Source organism: Vulpes vulpes, chromosome 7 (genome assembly GCF_048418805.1).
Source record: "Vulpes vulpes isolate BD-2025 chromosome 7, VulVul3, whole genome shotgun sequence".
NCBI classification, from domain to species: Eukaryota; Metazoa; Chordata; class Mammalia; order Carnivora; family Canidae; genus Vulpes; species Vulpes vulpes.
The window spans coordinates 92,312,999-92,333,051 of record NC_132786.1 but is presented as its reverse complement, the minus strand read 5'-3'; the positions used below and the strand labels follow the sequence as shown (position 1 = coordinate 92,333,051).

General features: G+C 34.8%; 1 protein-coding gene across 11 annotated transcripts in view; it reads left to right on the top strand.

Moving 5' to 3' along the window:
- The window catches only part of VWDE (von Willebrand factor D and EGF domains), a 73,572-nt gene extending 55,201 nt beyond the window's left edge, over positions 1 to 18,371 (top strand). For 3 of the 11 annotated variants that reach the window (XM_072764424.1, XM_072764426.1, XM_072764425.1), the window contains 11 exons: positions 3,079 to 3,219; positions 4,612 to 4,707; positions 4,789 to 4,884; positions 6,337 to 6,432; positions 6,992 to 7,087; positions 8,534 to 8,629; positions 10,993 to 11,088; positions 11,190 to 11,285; positions 11,990 to 12,085; positions 14,833 to 14,936; positions 18,068 to 18,371. In XM_072764424.1, the coding sequence (XP_072620525.1) occupies positions 3,079 to 3,219; positions 4,612 to 4,707; positions 4,789 to 4,884; positions 6,337 to 6,432; positions 6,992 to 7,087; positions 8,534 to 8,629; positions 10,993 to 11,088; positions 11,190 to 11,285; positions 11,990 to 12,085; positions 14,833 to 14,936; positions 18,068 to 18,082 (1,028 nt within the window). In that variant the 3' untranslated portion in view covers positions 18,083 to 18,371. Of the gene's footprint in view, positions 1 to 2,649; positions 3,220 to 4,611; positions 4,708 to 4,788; positions 4,885 to 6,336; positions 6,433 to 6,991; positions 7,088 to 8,533; positions 8,630 to 10,992; positions 11,089 to 11,164; positions 11,286 to 11,448; positions 11,559 to 11,989; positions 12,086 to 14,832; positions 14,937 to 18,067 lie in introns of all 11 variants that reach the window. The other 8 variants (XM_072764421.1, XM_072764423.1, XM_072764422.1 and 5 more) reach the window with 5 other exon arrangements.
- The last annotated feature ends 1,682 nt before the right edge of the window (positions 18,372 to 20,053 follow it).

The following is a 20,053-nucleotide window of genomic DNA, read 5'->3' as shown; positions in this document are numbered from 1 at the left end:
AGGCTCCATGCAGGGAGCCAGATGTGGGACTCGATCCCGGGTCTCCAGGATCAGGCCCCTGGCTGAAGGAGGCGCTAAACCGCTGAGCCACCCGGGCTGCCCTCCAAGTGACATTTTTATTGTATGTTCTTTCAGTATTTTGATTTTGTAATAGTTTAGTCTGTTTTTCATGCATACATCCACAGTTGAAACACAGATTTTACATGAATCTACTACACATACTGTGGTTCTGACAAGTTCTAACAAAAGTAAAACTAAGGAAGAGAATGGTAAAAATGCCATACAAAGAGAGAGCTGTGGTAAGTCAACAAATGGAAATGCCTCTAGTAAGTAACGATCTTGCTAAAATTTAATGATGAGTAATACCTCCCATTTATTTCCGAGAAGACCAACATATTTTTCCGTAGGGATTTTTCTTTTTAAGATTATACAATACAGTTTACAGATTATTCTTTTTCTCGCTAATCCATTGACTCCTTTGGCTTATATTCTAGAAAAATAATGCATGTTGTATAATGAACAAATGACATTTAAGATGATTTCAGAGAAGCTTATGACTGGAAGTGACCATTTCAAAGTTACATTTTATAACTCCCTGGTCATTCAACATCAGCTCAAACCCTAAAAAATATAAGAAGCTCATTATTTCATAATGCCTTTTCTTTTCCTAAATAGTACTATCTTTACAACTCTTGATTTATACAATAAATATTCTAATTGTCTTCATAAAGACCTTACACATTTTACATTAGTTTTCTTTATGCTTTTGCATTTTGCAATATTAGCTATTCATCTTGCAAGATTATCACTACACTTATTTATTTTGAAAGATATCATTGTTGATTACTGCAATATAGGAAAGCTATCTGATTTTAATGTATTCATGCATCATTACCTTACTAAACACTCTTATTTACACTGTTTTTATAGTTTATTCTCTTTCTTTGTTTTATAAATAGGTAATACCTCTTGCCAATAGTGAATTTGTCTCTAACTCTTATTTACTTTCTTATTATAGTAGTAATTATGATTTATCCTGTATTCATGATATACCAGCGTTAGACAGATATTATTTATATACTATCTCATTCAGTCCTCTCAATAGTTATAGACAGTAACTGTTATTATTTCCATTTAACAGATATTACTCATCTTTACAGAGGCATAGATGAGTTAAGTGTTCTGTTCTGATTTATAGAGTTTGTAAAAGAAGAGAGATTTGAACCTGAATAGTCTGACTGCAGAGTTCCAGCTCTCAAACTTGGGCCCTCATTGAAATGGCTGGGACCTCCAGTGCAAAGTGTGTAGGGAGAGAATTGTTTCTTAATGGTTTTAATGGAAATTCTTCTCATGTTTCACCATTAACTATGATATCATGATAGGTTTCTGCTAGAAAACCTTCACCCAGTTAAGGATTGTTTTATTTGTTGCTTTCTAAGAATTCTCTTTAGTTTTAAATTAGAAGTAGTTTTCAAATTTTATCAAATGGTTTTTCAGCATCATTTATTACTTGCTGTTATTTCTGTTAATGTTTCATTAGGCTAACTTTTTCAGAATGTTTCAACAGAAAATTGTATCAAATTACTTTTTAACATTTTATATTGCTCTCTTTATTAATATTATAATGCAATTATGTGTAATTCGATTAGTAGAGATACAAGTCTATTTCATCCTGATGTAAGAGTCTGTAATTACACTACTGCATTTGATTTGCTAGTATTTCATTTAAAATGCTTATGTATTTTCATAAATGGTATTGATGATAGGATTATACCACTTGATCAATTGTTTATAAAACTTTTCATCTCTTTCTGTGCATTGCAAGAGTTTTATAAAATATTCTTTCCTTGATAATTTGGTAATTTTTTTCCATTAGATCATCTGTCTTGGCATCATATTTGGGGGTGACTTTAAAATATTTTTGTTTCCCTGCAATTGTTCTATCAATTCCTCTGTTTCTTCTTCAGTCAATTTAATCATTTATAATTTGAAAAAAAAAGTTTATCTCTTTGAGATTTCAAATTCTTAGCTTAGAATTATACATAGTATGTTTGTATAATTTAAAATTTGTTTCAGGGCAGCCCAGGTGGCCCAGAGGTTTAGCGCCATCTTCAGCCCAGGGCCCGATCCTGGAGACCCGGGATCAAGTCCCATGTCGGGCTCCCTACATGGAGCCTGCTTCTCCCTCTGCTTGTGTCTCTGCCTCTCTCTCTCTCTCTCTCTCTCTCTCTCTCTCTCTCTGTGTGTGTCTCTCATGAATAAATAAATAAAATCTTTTAAAAAAATTTTGCTTCAGATTATTATTATGAATTGTGAGTAATTTCCTTTGCTTTGAGCCTCAGTGTATGAAGTGGTCAATAAATGTTTGTTTGCTATTTCTAACTCTTAATAAAATTATTAGTTATTGTTCTTTAACTTTTACAATGTTTAACATTCTATATACCTGGCATATCCAAATAGATTACAAATCCCTTGAAGGCAGGAACTGATTGGTGACTTCTTATTGCGATACAACTCCTAGTATAATGGTATACATGTGATAGACATTAAATGAAGGAATTAATTGCTTAATGTTAAATACTATGGGAAGAGCAGAATATTAATAAATGTTATTGATTGACATTTCTTTTTCTTTTTTTCGTTCTTTAGATACAGCATTTCAGCCACCATCAACAGATCACTCACCATCTGGGGCAAACTTTACCCACAGTCCTCCTACTGTCAAGAAGTTCTTGGACACACCCAGTAACATCTCACACTTCTCATTAAAATCAGTTACAACTCAAATGAATAATTCAAAGAAAGTTCTTTCCCATCAGATATCAGGCTTTGAACAGGTGGATCATACTATCAGTACAAATCTCAGTCTGAAGGAATTGGGAGTTTCCATGAACAACCATAATTCTTTAAGTGTTAACCCAAATCATTCCCCTGGTGAAGTAAAGGATTTTATACAGAGCACCATCCAAACAGAGGCAGGAGGGCATAATTCTCAAATTAACAGGTCTGCCCAAAGTTACACGCAGTATAAAGATGGGTATGCCTCATCAGTTACTAGAGCCATCACTGTTTTGCCAGAAAAGCCTGGATGGATGAAAATATCAACTTGTTCTGGATCACCTTGTTTTCTCGGTGTTTCTTGTGTGCCAACCACAGATGGTCACTTCCAATGTGGACGCTGCCCCTTTGGATATTATGGAGATGGTATCAATTGCAGAGGTAGTATGAAAATTCTTCAGAAGATGGGAAGAAAACTATTTGGTTCACATTTAAGTAATTAAGAGATGCTTTTCTTTTTACTCCACTTAGTTCACCAATTTCTATTCATTGTATTTGTTAATTATTTGTATAAATACTCTTCATATTTCAAAAAAATATTAACATGAGTGTTCCTGAGTTATTTTTTAAATAATGTCAAATAGTACTAAAACTATATATTATAAATACTTTCTGAGTACCTTCTGTGTTCCAAGCTCTATAGAAACATTCTTTGTCAGGTATGCCATATAATCCATAAAGACTCCACATATTGAGTGTTATTTTTCCCATTGTCCAGATAGGAAGGCAGAGCCTTAGAGGGCTAGCTCACTTGCCTAGCATTAAGCAGCTAAAGAGACAAAATAAGGATGTGAATGACATTGTGGTCTGGGTTCTTTTCAGCTCATGGTGGGCATTTAGCCCATTAGTAATTTAAATTACTAATTCTGGCATATTCACTTATTTGCATAAACTAGATTTCTCTGTAATTCCTCTAGCTCTTGAGAATAAAACAAGTTGGGCATCACTTTAATTTTGAAAGGAGCGTTTACTTTTCACAATTATCAGTATTGTTTTCTTTGATGCAAATCAAATTGTTGGCTTTGGTACTGCAGAAGCTTTTCTGTGTTGCTGTTATTTTGTTATTTGTTTTGTGTTATTTGTATTTTGATTTATTTGAGACCAACTTAAGCAATAGAGCTTGTTGGAGTATTTCTTTGTTCCCAGTATTACTAAGAGTAATTACTTTGTTTTTTTGGTTTTCTTTCTTTTTTTTTTTGTAGGAATAGTGATAATAATAACTTTCAAATCTTACATGTTTATAATATAAAACTCCATATTATTAATAAACAAAACAAAACAATCACATACATTTAGATTACCTCAGAAAAATGTTAAATGCCTAATAGAATATATCATGAGTTAAAGAAGCTTAAGGAATACAAACCTATAAACTTAGGATGTGTTCCTAGCATCTTGCTCTTGCACTTTTATATTCTGATTATTCCTGCCATTTACCAACATTTACCTGATTAGTATCTGAAACTTTACAGACCTCTGAAAGAAGACTATAATCCCATTTATGGCTAGCAGCCACCTTCAACGTCAGGCTTTGCTATGGGAGTAATTACCACATATGGTACTTCTTTCTGACTATATTAGTCATGTTTCTCAGTCACTCTAGTAGTAAAACAAATACAAGGGAAAAATTTTATGGATAAATGCAGTGGTTATTGCTTAATAAGCAGCCTCAAAATTTTCAAATTTCACAGAATTTGATCTTCCTTGTTAAGTCTATGAGCAACATGTATATATTGTATCAACAATTCAGCTTTTTTTCCTTCATTTCTGCAGCCATTTGTAGACACCCATGTGGAAAAAGCAGGGAGTGTGTTGCCCCAAACATATGCAAATGTAAACCTGGTTACACTGGTTCTAACTGCCAAACTGGTAGGTATAGTATTCATTAGTTCACATAATGAAGTTAATTGATAATTGACATTTCTAAAACATGAGCTTTATTTTACACAGCTGTATGTCATCCTGATTGCAAAAACCATGGAAAATGTATCAAGCCTAACATTTGTGACTGTCCCCCGGGACATGGGGGTGCAACCTGTGATGAAGGTGATAATTCAAATTAAAAATCAAATAACAGATCCAAAATAAAACTGTCTTCTTTAAAGTTTTTTTGTAAAGATAAACCAGTTTTACTGTGTTTATACTAATATATGCTCATTAATGCTAGTGAGGAAGTCTAAGCTTTTTAATGTTTATTAAAAATAATTTATTTAATTTTTAAAGATTTTATTTATTTATTCATGAGAGACACAGAGAGAGAAGCAGAGACACAGGCAGAGGGAGAAGCAGGCTCCCCGCAGGAAGCCCAATGTGGGACTCAATCCCAGGACCCTGGGATCATGCCCTGAGCCAAAGGCAGCTGTTCAACCGCTGAGCCACCCAGGCATCCCTAAAACTAATTCATTTGAAGATTCTGAAAACTTAAAAATAGAGAATTAGACATCCAAAGAGTAATAGCTTATTTGTCCTTGGTAAAATTGTCTTCGGAAGTAATATGTGTTAGTTATAAGGTGCCATATCCCTACATATATTTTAGCTTCAAGCAAAGGACACCTGATTATTGAATAACTTGCCAAATGTGGCTCCAAGAAAGTGCTAAATCCAAATAGTTAGAAGATACTAAATAGTAAAAAGAATCCTGAAGAGTGATTTTTAAAAACATGTCTATAGCCATATAATTTTATTATTTTGGTTGAAATCTTTGGAGAGTTTATGAAATGGCATTTTAAAAATGGTTAATATTTTAAAAGAACACATTTGTTATTTTTAATATAACATTTTAAAGAACACACTTTGATAGATGGTACAATAATTATGAATAAACTAAGTTACATTAAATACTTTCATGTCAAGGGTAGGTACAAATTAACAAATTAAATTCAGTAGAGAGTGAACTAATAGAACACTCAATATCGATAGCATATGAAAGTAATTGTGGAAATATAGGAGTATTGTATTTTTAGGGCAGGAACATGTAAGTCTAAGTCTCACTTTTCAGAAGAAACCTAAGATGGTATATTTCCATCCAACTAACCAAAACATGCTGATGATTTGCTGGTGTTTTTAGAGTATAAACCTGAATAGTCAATCCCACAGAATTAAATTTCATAGTAAAAGAGAACTGAGTTTGGGACGCTGGGTGACTCAGCGATTTAGCACCTGCCTCCTGCTCAGGGCATGATCCTGGAGTCCGGGGATCAAGTCCCACATCAGGCTCCTTGCATGGAGCCTGCTTCTCCCTCTGCCTGTGGCTCTGCCTCTCTCTCTCTCTCTCTCTCTCTCTGTCTCTCATGAATAAATAAATAAAATCTTTTTTTAAAAAAATAAAATAAAAGAGAACTGAGTTCTCTTTTTATAAAAGAGAAGGTTGAACAGCTGCCTTTGGCTCAGCAATTTTTATAAATTGCTCTTACAAAAAAGTTTATTGCGGTTATGATTGGTAAATATAAACTGACCTTTCCCTAATAGCTGATTTAATAACATAATGTGTTTCTGCAGAACATTGTAGCCCACCTTGTCAACATGGTGGCACCTGCTTGGCTGGAAATCTCTGCACTTGTCCTTACGGTTTTATAGGACCAAGGTGTGAAACAAGTAAGCAGAACTCTCTTGCAGCCTAATGTAATGAAACTGCTCCTTTAAATAGTTGATGGCTTTAATACTAAGATAAACCCAGAGCCTAGTTAAAGAACGTACATCATGATTTATTATGACAGTTATCATTCTGCATACCACCAGGAGCCCTGGGTGCCAGTACTAAGATAAAGAAGTTTGTTCTTAGCAACTCTCTTCTTGACCATTTCTTTGAGATAATAAGAATTTCAGTTTGTTGATTTGCATGTAAGTTTATCTTGTTTCATTTATATCTATGATTATTTTCATTAATAACTAATAATTTTCTCAAATAGCCAACTCTTATTTACCATTCAGTTCAGTGATTTTCTTCTTTCCCCATATCTATTAGCAAAAAAATAGCTGAATGTGAGAATCAGAGACCATTTAAAGCCAAAGAATAAATTATTTTTATTTTTCTTTCTGATCTCATTCATTAGAAAATGTGATAGGCAATTATGAGCTAGCTAGGTAAGAGCCAATAATATAACCAATTCCAAGACTAATTTACTTTGCTTTTATTTTTATTCTATGACCTTAGTGGTTTGTAACAGGCACTGTGAAAATGGAGGTGAATGTCTTACACCAGATATTTGCCAGTGCAAGCCTGGCTGGTATGGACCTACTTGTGGTACAGGTAAAATAAGAAATATTTCAATGAATAAATCAGTTAAAACAAATTTAAAGCATAACATTAATATGATAAGATTAATTTGAAGTTTTACTAAAACCCTATCTCTTATCTTGGTTCTTTTTCTTGTCTCAGACCATAGAGTGTATTTCAGCTTTACTGTTATCCACCCCAACCAATACCTTTCTTTTTCTTTCTTTTTTTTTGGGGGGGGGGGGGGGCGGGGCTTTTTATTTCCATCATCCACTTGCCTTAGAGTGGAGAGAAACAGATCTGTGCTACATCTTCTCGATCTCTTTCAAGTTTTTTTTTTTTTTTTGTCACAACACAGACATTCTGTTTCACGAAACATGCAGGCAATTGAGTTAAGTGACACCATCACATTATTCTGTTTCTTTATCACAATATCAGGCTTACTTCTTTGCCAGCAATGTTTGCAGGTATCTATGTGTAATCTAATCTATTGTGATCTAATGACTTCACAAATTTAACTTAATGTTTATAGCTTGCCAACTATGTGTGAAGCATGATGCAAGGGGGAAACAAAGATCAGTTTGATGTTTTCCCTGACTTCAAGTAGCACAGCATTAGTGAAGGAGACTTAGGATACAGTTATTTAAAAAGACTATAATACAGGTTGGATTATAATAGGCAATGTAATTAATGCACAGTTCCTTGGAAGCAGAGAGGATAGAAATTAATTCTGGCATGTACAGTTCGGAAGAAAATAGTATTGAGGTAGGCCTTGGAGGATGGGTAAAGTCTGGGTTGAAAAATCGAATTGGGGGTGCCTCTCAAAGTGGGACAAGGGAAGAAGCAAAAACAGAGAATGCTTTTGAAAATGTTAGGACTTGAGTGTTCCAGGCAGCCTGGGTAGCTCAGTGGTTTAGCATGGCCTTGGGCCCAGGGTGTGATCCTGGAGTCCCGGGATCGAGTCCCACATCAGGCTCTCTGCATGGAGCCTGCTTCTCCCTCTGCCTGTGTCTCCTCCCTCTGCCTCTCTCTCTCTCTCTTCTCTCTCTCTCTCTGTCTCTCATGAATAAATAAATAAAACCTTAAAAAAAAAAAAAAGAACGACTTGAGTGTTCCAATTTGGATTAGGAAGGAGACTTAAAGAGGTATTTGAGTAGATTACAGACCATTCCTTAGTGCTGTTGAAATGTCTTCTAGTTTCCCATCATGTTCTCAGCCTACAGAGGGCATTCTGAATTCTAATGATAACCTCCATATTCTTAGCATGGTATTATTTGTAAACTTAATGAACAAACTTTCAAAGCTATTATCCAGTTATTTCATTCCTCTTATGTTTGGCAAAGTCAAATTAATTGTAGGTTATGGGTTTTACTTGCAGTAAAAATAAAATATTTCATTATGCACTCTTTTGTACTTCAGTGCAGCTTTCATTTTTTAAATAATAAAACTTTTATGGTGTCTCTTCCCCCTGCTGTTCAGCTTTGTGTGACCCCATTTGCCTCAATGGTGGTTCCTGTAATAAGCCAAACACTTGCCTCTGTCCAGATGGATTCTTTGGTGCACAGTGTCAGAATGGTAATTAGTTTTTAATGTCTTTCTTTTTTTCTTATAAATAAAAAGGGAAAAGTATAAACAGAATTCAGAGTAAACATAAGTCTCAAAAGGGAAGATGCTATTTTTTTCTCTATTTCTTGTGATGTTGCACCTGTGGCCACCAAATGACCAGATCATAGAAATGTATGAGTTATTATATAAAATATTTGTATTTATTCAACATACATTAGGCTCCCGACCTTGGCACTTGTCTGTGCAGTTCGATAGGATCAAAATGTGAACCAAATAAGTAAAGTTCTCTTGCAGTCCGTTGTGTGCAGTGGTGTCATTTTTATTGCCCCCACAGCAAAAGCATTTGATTTATGGCTAAGCTAATGTCTGCTATTATCTCATGATCTCTCAACTTCAGTTTTATTAAATGTTTATGAAAATCTAGCTATGCACGGCACTGTGCAAGGTGATATGGGGACCTAAAGATGCATCATTTCCCCCCTTTGTGGCCTGCTATTTTAATGCTTTTCCTGATATAGTAATGATACAGGGTTTTGTTTTGTTTTGTTTTTTCAGAATAACAAGCATGTCCTGAAGCTCACGGTGTAGTCATGAATTAGTATCAGTAAATGGAATTTAAAATGTATTTTCTACATCATCATATCTTTGAGTTTATGCAAAATGCAGAGTAGATTTTTAGTAGAAAGATGTCAGAACCTGTCATAATTCAATTCCTAAAACCTATACTTTCCTTGCCATGTTATACTTTGATGTGATTTCATTTCTTTTATTTGGAGGTTGGCTAGGATTCTTACATTGCCATTGAGGTAGGGAAGAAACCATCACTAGAGTACTAGCTATACAGGCATGGCAGATGAGTTTTTCTAATTAAGATTTCCTTTAAGTAACTAGTTTGTGAAAGGGGAGGAAGTAAAGACTAAGATAAGGCAAACCTTGGAAACCAAGCGACTATGTCTAAACCCATATTTATGAGCTATAGATGTAGTTTTGACTAAGAATGTAAGAGAGCAATAAAAAGCTGATCTCTCTCATGCTCCTTGCAGTAGATGTAAGATAAGAGTGAGAAAACTTCTCTAATATTTATATGCCAACTGTATAACTGGGAAAGGAGCAGATCTCTCAATTATTAAATATTGAACTAAAATGTACCTATTGAACATATGTCATGTTAGCAGGTTTTGGAATTAGGTAGCCTCTAAAAGTTGTAGCTGGCATGGGTTTGAAATTTACTTAAAGTCTCTAGGATCAGACCTCCTGCCTTTCAGGTTTGAACTAGACAGTTGCTGTAGGATTAAGTGAGACATACATACATACTGTAAGCATATGGCTAGCTATCATAAATAATTTTTTTTCATTTTTTCGTTTCTTTTGTTTTTAGAGAGGGATAGGAGGAAGGGCAGAGGTAGAGGGAGAGAGAGAATGCTAAGCAGGCTCCATGCCCAGAGCAGAGCCCAATGTAGAGCTGATCTCATGACTCTGAGAAACAACCTAAGCTGAAATCAGGCTCTTAGGTAGGGCGCTTAACTGACTGAGCCCCCCAGATGCTCCAGTACGATTGTCTTTAAGACATGCTGGACAAGATGCAGAAGAGATAAAAAACATGATCTTTATTATTATTTACAGAAAAAATAAACTTTAAATTTCCAGGCAGGATTGCTTTTTTTTTTTTTTTTTTTTTAAGTAAAAGCATTTAATCATCATGTCTGGAAGAAACATGAAACAATAAAAATTCTCTCATAAAAGATGATAAACATTAACTTTTGAATTCCATGGAGCAGAATCATTTACACAGAAAATACGAGTAATAGCATAGTCAAGGTTATCCAATAAATATTCCTAACAAAGCCAAGGATTTATTGTTAAAATGAATTTTCACTAAGCATCCACAGAAACAAGTCACATATAAAGTTCTGCCTTTATTCAAAAGTCAACTTAAGATTATTTTCCAAAAATCCTGTGACAGATTATTGACATTTTTCTAATTTCTGCAGGAATAGATACATTTCTTATTTTGAGCCAGGTTTTAACTTATTTTCTTGGTTCCACTCAGATCATTCACTCACTCTTAACTTATAAGAGTGGTGAAATATAAGATTCATAATTTAAGCACTATAATACCAAAGATGCCATTTGTTGTGAACACTTCATCAATACATTTCAAATTGTGCTAATTCACTAGCTGCTTAAAGCTATGAGCATTGGATTTTATGATTTAGAAAGGATGGTTTTAATCACCTGCAGTTGTGATCTTTTATTTTAATAGCACATTTCTCTGCCTTATGGCCCCATAGATAACAAGCACATGATGCAATATGTAATATATAATAATTGAATTTGTAATATTCACAGATTGCTGCCATGTGTTCTTTTAGCTATCTGTCACCCTCCCTGTAAGAATGGTGGCCGCTGCATGAGAAATAATGTGTGTGCCTGTCGTGAAGGATATGCTGGGAAGAGATGCCAAAAAAGTAAGACACCACTGGATGTATTTGCCAACCACAGGTAAAGCAGACACATTAAATCTCAAAAGTATTGCTGTTTCAGGGCTGTTTCATCCTTTTACCTTAAGGTATCTGTGATCCCATGTGCATGAACGGAGGAAAATGCGTGGGACCAAACATTTGCTCTTGTCCTTCCGGTTGGAGAGGGAAACAATGCAACATAGGTAAGAATACTCTTTAAATGTTAAAGCCTCATGAGAACATAAAGCAGAATTTACTACAAAAAACATTTTCCTTGTTTTTTGTGTTGTGTTTTTTGTTCCTACTTTAGGGGATTCCCTTTTGAAATAGAATAAAATGCCAAGCGCTCTGAATTCATTCTTTCAGATTACCAGAGAAAGAGGGTGTTTTTCCAGTCTCTACACTGTGATTGCCAGCATAAATGACAAGTCTTTAACTCCTGTCTCCTTGTCATTAACTAGAAGACAAGAGAAAGGGTAAAAAATGACATTCCTTGACCCTGTCTCAGACCAACCAATTCAGAACCTTCCAAGTTGGGGTGCTCCTGCTTTCAAATCTGGCTAGATTTTGAGGTGATAGCAGCTCTCCTCATCCAAATGATTCATTTTTTTCCTTTTTTAAATTATTATTTAAAATTATCAGCTATTATAAGGTATTTATCAAAGCAAAAAATAAGAGGCAACTTAAATATCCAACAATTGAGGAAAAGTTGAAACACAATGCATTAGATCAGTGGAACGTTATATACTCATTAAAACCAACTTATTTGAGTCAGCAAGAACAGTGAAAAATATTCTTGGCAAAATGTTACGAGAAAACTTTAAATCATCAACTTTTAACTGGTTCTCTCCTTTAGTGGAATTTTTTGTGGCTTAATTTTTTAACTTTTTTATATTTCTGTTTACAGCTCTCTGCTTTCAGAAATGTAAAAATGGTGGTGAATGTATTGCTCCCAGTATATGCCATTGTCCTACCACATGGGAAGGAGGGCAGTGTCAAATACGTAAGCCTACAAACTTTGTCTGTTAGTCTACATTCTTGAACCTGAATCTTTACAATTATCAAACAAAGGGTAGAGTGAGGAAAAATCACAGAAAAGAGCAAATCCCAGCATGTGGATCCATTCAAAAAATGGTTTTAGAAATAAAGAAAATCTTATTCATTGTTACACCCATTCAAAAGGAGAAAATATGGTAAAATGATTTTAAGATTTTGTATGATAGAGTTAACTCCAAATTACAGTCTGTGCATTGCCTTTGAAGTTCCCTCAGGTGTGCTAAAGATGCACTTAATATACACTTTGAGTATTTTTTCATATTATGAGAAAAATACATATTAACCATGAAAATAATAGAACATATTAAAAACTTTTTTAAACTAAATTGTCCCAGATTTCACCACCCAGAACTAATTCCTTTTATGACTTTAGTATGTTAATATAGTTCCCTTTAGTTTCAGTCATAGATGTTACGTAAATGAGGTGTCAGGATATTGAGGAAAATCAAATTTCATGAAATTTTGAAATTTATGAAAACTTGAAATACCATGTTAAAATATTTAAAAACTTGGGGATCCCGGGTGGCTCAGCAGTTTCACACCTGTCTTCAGCTCAGGGTGTGATCCTGGGGTCCTGGGATCAAGTTCCACATCAGGCTTCCTGCATGGAGTCTGCTTTTCCCTCTCCCTGTGTCCCTGCCTCTCTCTCTCTCTCTGTGTCTCTCATGAATAAATAAATAAAATCTTTAAATAAATAAATATTGAATAATTAACTCAATGGGAAAAACTGGAAATCCCCCCAAATATTTTCAAGTGATCAATAATTGCATCATTTCAAAACTGATGATCCAAGTGCATTGTAAACTGAATATATACAGTTGCAAAATGACCATGTGTTTTTACTAGAAATACTTGCACTGTTTTTTGATGTTTTATGAACCACACTTCTTTCCATGTACCAGAGAATCTGCATATATCTTTTATGACTCTTTGACTTGATTTTCTTGGTAACTGCTGTTATAATTTGTACGTTTTTCATCCTAAGAAAATATTATCAAAGAATTCACTAAGTGCTAGTACCTAGTTCGGAAATATCTGCTCAAAAGTTTGATCTGCTTGAAGGTCAGTGTGATTAAATTGCTAGAAAAAAGAGCTATCACCATCAATTTGACCTGCTTATTCTGGAGAGAGGTCTATGTGGACCAGGAGGGAGAATGATAAGATATTAAAAGCACATTAATGTGGGACGTGACCTAGTGTGTGTGGATTGAAGTACTCTGACCACAGCCTGAAGATGTGCACTCTAATTTTGTACCTTGCAGCTTCTCTGAGAATTTTTCAAAGTCCCTTTCCTCAAAATCCTTTATTTCCAAGTGTCCAGAAATTCTAAATATTGACGTTACTTGAACTAGATGTCTTATTGCCATCTGCTGGAAGGTTCTTGTAACAAATATTCAAATCTATGATGTCTGTGATGTGAAAAGTTCTTCCTTAGCTGTGGAACTTTGTGCCTTACACAACCTGCCCAACCATACCTACCAGCCCTGAGAAGAACATAACCTTTTAATGTTGCACTTATACCAAAGACAATATTATTCTTGAGTTATACAAGCTTTCGTTACGAGCTCTGGAAGCAGATACCTCTCTCATGAAAAATAACTGTATTGTATGCAATTTTATATTATGCTTATTTTCACTCAGTATTACTTAAAAGCATTTTCTATGTCCTTCAAAACATAATTTTGAATGGAATATTAAGTTCTGTAATACATATAAAATGTAATTTTAAATGTAACATAATTTATATGTACATATATACATATGACATTCACTTGATTTTTACTCTTATTTTGAACATTATAGTCATTTACAGAGTATTACTCTACCAGGCATTTTCTCTATAAGTCTGTAGGTAGATAGATGATAATGTAGGTTGACAGATTAGATAGATAGATGATAGATAAATAGATCGATATTGAGGTATATTGAGATAGGTATAGGTATTAGATTTCATGAGAAGAGATTTTAAGGAAGAAATTGGTAGTGTAAAAATTTTTAGGAAGATTTTTTTTGGTTGTTTAAAGATTTTATTTATTTATTCATGAGAGAGAGAGAGGCAGAGACACAGGCAGAGGGAGAAGCAGGCTCCATTCAGGGAGCCCAATGTAGGACTCAATCCTGCCCCTCTGATATCACGCCCTGAGCCAAATGCAGACACTCAACCTCTGAGCTACCCAGGCATTCCTTTAGGAAGTTTCTAATAAAGTTATTACGTTCAATGATAGTATATTAAATTGTCAATTTTTCCATACACTGGCCAGTACTGAATTATCTCTTTTAAACTTTTGCTAAATTATTTTTTTTAAACTTTTGCTAAATTATTAAAAAGCAAATTATGAATTCTATTTTATGTTGCTGATTTGTATCTCCTCTCTAAAGAAAATAAAACCATATACCTAGTGTTTAAAGTGTAGCCAATGAAAATTCTATTTGCTTTAATATCTTCATAGAAATGTGAAAATACTGTGTTGTGTTTTGAATGTCTTGTTTTTTATGTGTATGAGTGTGTGTGTGTGTGTGTGTGTGTGTGTGCACGCACAGTGGCTGCACAGGGATGGGACTGCAGTTGGTCGTTCATAAAATCTTATGACTATTTTATAGTTGAGTAGCTGAATGGCTTCAGACCACCAGAATAGATGATGTCACAAGCATTTGTGTCAAAGGACAGTAATTGTAAAAATTTGTGTATTGCAGCAATTTGCAAACAGAAGTGTCTTTATGGAGGGAGATGTGTATTTCCCAATGTGTGCTCCTGTCGCAATGGATATTCTGGAGTCAAATGTGAAAAGAAAGTACAGGTATTTTCAATTTTAAACAGAAAATAAATATTATATATTGACATCTGCTGTCTACTCAGATATTCTACTTAGCAATTGACACCTACCTATTATGTTTATTTTCTTTTACTTCCAAATAAAAAACATGGGAGGATTTACTATTTGCCTTTGAAACTAAAAATAATATCATTTTGTATCATTATAGTTATTCAAAATTTTGATGTGCACTTAAGGAATTTTAATGAATAGATATGACTGGCAAGTATAATGTTTTATTTCATGGCACTGGAGCTGAAAGAAAACCAATATTCCCCAATATGGACTTAAGACCATTAATTTATATTTTGGTCAAATACTAGATTAAAAGACTACCTTCCTCCTCCCTCAATTTTTTTTTAAATCCACTACTTCATTGATTTGAGGATGGATTGTGTGCCATTAAAACTTTGTCTATCGGGCAGCCCCGGTGGCTCAGTAGTTTAGTACTGCCTTCTACCCAGGGTATGATCTGGATCCTGGAGACCCAGGATCGAGTCCCACATTGGGCTCCCTGCATGGAGCCTACTTCTCCCTCTGCCTCTGTCTCTGCCTTTCTCTTTCTCTCTCTCTCTCTCTGTCTCTCATAAATAAATAAATAAAATCTTAAAAAAAAAAAAAAACCTTGTCTATCCTCATTCTTTTCTCATACAGTATTTCTTTTTTTTTTTTTTTAAGATTTTATTTATTCATGAGAGGCACAGAAAGAGAGGAAGAAACATATAGGCAGAGGGGCAGAGGGAGAAGTAGTCTCCCCAAAGGGAGCCCAGTGTGGGACTCGATCCCAGGACCAGGATCACGGCCTGAGCCAAAGGCAGACACTCAACCACTGAGCCACCCAGGTGTCCCATCATACTGTATTTCTTTCTCTTTACTTGCTCCCTATTAGAATCCATTTCAGGGAAAGCAATAAAAAATTAAAAAAAAAAAAACTCTTCTTATCATTAGAATTTGGATTTATTTAAATTTTAAAAATCAAGAAAACAAAGGAAAAATAGATGTTTTCTTAGAGTTCCTGATAGAGCCCCACACTTATTTAGAAGTCCAGTGCTATAGAAACATCTATTTTAAGAGTTTCTGTAATCAAATCTGTGCTTACAAGGTTAAACTGAATTTTATTTTGTCTCCAGTCTTAAATTTGTAAATATCTACAGCCAAGGTATTTTATCAGTCCTAATTCCAGTATGTATGAGGGTAATGCTATTTGCAAAAACAACAACAACAACAACAACAAAAAGGCAGCAGAGCTCTCAAAAGTTTCTTAAAGTTAATCTGCATTAGTTTTAATTTAAAAAGCAATTATATGGCAGCCTGGGTGGCTCAGGGGTTTAGCGCAGCCTTCGGCCCAGGGCATAATCCTGGAGACCCGGGATTGAGTCCCACATCGGGCTCCCTGCATGGAGCCTGCTTCTCCCCCTGCCTGTGTCTCCACCCCCCTCTCTCTCTGTTTCTCATGAATAAATAAATAAAATCTTTTAAAAAATAAATAAATAGCAATTATATTCTATTTAGCACTTCAGAAAGCCCAAGGTTTTGAATATCAGTCTGTTGGAGTACCATAATTTGAAAAATGATAAGGAATTTTCTTTCTGAAGTGTGATAGTGAATCAATGTGGCTTAGAGGCAAAGTAGACATGCACTTGCACTTCTCCTTGCCCTGGTGTCCAGCCTGGATGCATACAAAACAAAAACAAAACAAACTCATAACATTACTGTGTTTTGAAAACCAGGAAACCAAAGTTATTGAGTATCCATTTGATTAACTGTTGTTAAGAACAATAAATATAAAAACCTGAATTCCCTCATTCAAAAGCAGCAAACACGTGTATTATTTTATTTTATTTGAGATTTTTATGCCACAGAAAACCCTATGACCTCAAAAGCTTTCAAATCCACTTTGACATACTAAACTAGGTGTCTTCTCTATAACCTATATTTATCTATTTCTTCACTACCTCACTCCTTCCTGAGATTATCTTCATCCCCACTAATGGTGCTTCTGAGACCCTACCTGGAGTCTTATTAAGGAAGGAAAGAACAGTGGGTCATGGGGAAGGAAAAGGAAAACAAACAAACAAACAAAATAGCTCGGGGGCCTCATGTCCTACTTTCCTATAATCTTCTCTTCCAAATTCTTGACTGCAGTTCTCACTTGAGCTTTACTCTATTGCTCATTGGTGAGCAATAACAGAGGGTAAAAATAAATTTCTTTTTAGGGAAAAACAAACAAACAAACAACTACTATTTATGGGTTTCACAGAACCCTCCCTGACGCCTCCCTGAACTCCTCCCTGTTCCCTCCCTGCCTACCTTCCTGGCCCTTCTTCCAGCATCCTGAGGTAGTGGGGGAAAAATAATGGAAGATAGTGATTGAGTTGCTAGAATTTCAATGGAAACAACAAAACGAGAATTTCTAGCTAGAAACTAGGGACATACAGAAAGGGGAAATTGGGCAAAGGAAGTGCTAAGGACAGGTGGATTTATGAAAGGCTTCCAGAGGTTTCAGAACTTGCTGCCAGCTGCTAGGTACATTTAGCATTGGCCCTGCCACTTATTCACTCTATGACCTTCAGCAAGGTATTGAAACCCCCTGAGTTTCAGTTTCTTCATCTGTACTACAGTGCTCATAACACCTAATCATAGGATTGTTAAAGGACTAAAGTAACACATATGCCTAGTATGGAGAAAACATTGTGTAAGTTGGTTATCGATTATTACGATTATTACGTTGAATAGAGGAATAGACCAGTAGAAGGAAAAAAATGAGGAAAAAGACTGGAGAGAAATGTTGTCACACACTGAAAAAACAGTCTTTTCCTGAAAAGTGTCAGGAAGAAATGCCCTGGCTTCTATTCAGCATGGATGTTTCTTGAATACAATCTTTTGTCAAGATGGAGTAATGTAGTATCCAAGCTCCATTTAGTCACAACTGCTTTGATATTTAAATATGATCTGGATTAGATCTTAGTTTTATGAGAACAGTATTTAGTCTGCAGTGGCAAACGTAGAACCAAGAGCTTTCTGTCACATCAGAGAAAAGGAGGTACAAATAATGAGCAAGGGTCAAATGGTTTTCTAATATTCATTGAAACTTGATTTCCCTCTTCCTACTACAGACAAAACGCCATTAATATCAAGTTATGTGAATCACAAGCCTGTTGTAAGAATGAAATTTTTAATTCAGAAAAAGTTGAAGATAACTACTTGAAGTTGATTTGAACCTAATTTTAAAAATTATTTAAAGACTGAAGAAACTAATAGCATATAGAATGCTCCTACCTGTCATTGTTAGAGAATATCAAAGAAGAAATCCAGGTAATCTGAATTGACCTGGAAATGTGATTTGTTATTTTCATATTGAGATGATGTATCTGATATTTGAGACATTCACCATAACCTAATAAACTGAGTATTTCCCAATTCTTACTGTGATGGTGTCTTTATTATCAAGAATCAGTCATCAGTCAACATAACAGAAGCCATTTGATGTATCCAGATATGAAGTCTTTAATGCAGAATTAAGAACTCTGAGGACTCTTGGAAGAGCTGGAGGTGAGGGTGGGGAAAGGGGAGGTAGAGGTCAGGAAAGCTGCTGCTGGAGGTCAGGGAAGTAGATATTGAAGACAGCCTAAAGGCTCAAGCAGAGGCCTTTCAACTTTCTTAGAGCTGCTGCAATACTTGAGAATCTTTAAAAACTCCACCAACTTCTCAAGCAAAGCAGGTCATTATAAAAAAATTGTTGCAAAGCCACTGTGAATTTTTTTTTTAATCTATCCAAATACCTAGATGCAAACACCTTGAAAAAATAATGACTTACATTTCCATCTCCTGTCTCTCTGGAAAGCTTTTCTCATCAGCAAACTCTAACTGAGAACCACACAGAAAAGGGGATTCGGGAGAATGTAGCTCCAGCCTTAGAAGGAAGTCACAGTGTTACCGATGAAACAATAGTAAGCTAATAGAAGACATACCCTGCATCTTACTTATTGCTTTGGGCTATATTCCAGAGATTAAAGCCATCATTTTTCCATGATAAAAATACTATATTTAGTTTTGCTGTTTTTTCCCCTCAAGTCTTTCTGTTGCTCTAACCTGTACCACTTCTGAATGAAATGGAAGAAATAATGAAATTTTTGTCTTGGAAGGCTTACTTGGTCACTGTACTGATATGTAAAAAGAGCATGAAGATGTTTGTTTCATTTTTCCATTCTTTTGGTACCTTGATCTATTTTGATGTAGAAGCAAAGAGAGAAACTATCACAAAATCAAATCCTTCTACAAATATCAAAAGAGAAGTGAATGCTAAATAAAAGAAAAACTTTTTTTTTAAAGATTTTATTTATTTATTCATAAGAGACATAGAGAGAGAGAGGCAGAGACACAGGCAGAGGGAGAAGCAGTCTCCTCTCAGGGAGCCTGATGTGGGACTCAATCCCAGAACCCTGAGTCGAAGCCAGACGCTCAACCACTGAGCCACCCAGGCGTCCCAATAAAAGCAAAACTTAATGGCATTAATTATTGGGGAAGTGGGTAATGTCAACAAGTATAAACATGTGATTGAAGGATTTGCCTCAGATATAAATAATTCTAGATTATCTACAGTTATAAATCTTTTCCTCTCCTATCTCATATTTGACCTCACTTTGTCTTTTCCAGAAAATATTTTAATTTTTAAAAAAATATTTTTATATTTATTTATGAGAGAGAGAGAGAGAGAAAAGTAGACTCCCCACTGAGCAGAGAGCCTGACACCATGCTTAATCTCAGGACCCAGAGATCAAGACCTGAGCCTAAGGCAAACATTTAACCAACTGAGCCCGCAGGCACCCCCAGAAAATATTTTAATTTGAAGATACCTATTTTAAAGCGTTCAAGTTCACAAAACTCATTTTGTTTTTTTAAGTGGAAATACTGAGCATTCCTAAGTCATGTTTATTTTTTTTCTAAGTCATGTTTAAACTATAAGATAAAGTAAGACATTTTTAGACTAAAATTATGCTGACTTTGGTAAGAATCTTGTAAATAATAGCATTTAATGTCAGAATTAAAGAGATTTTAATTTATTTCATATTTACGGAAAGGTATTTTTAAATAATTATTTA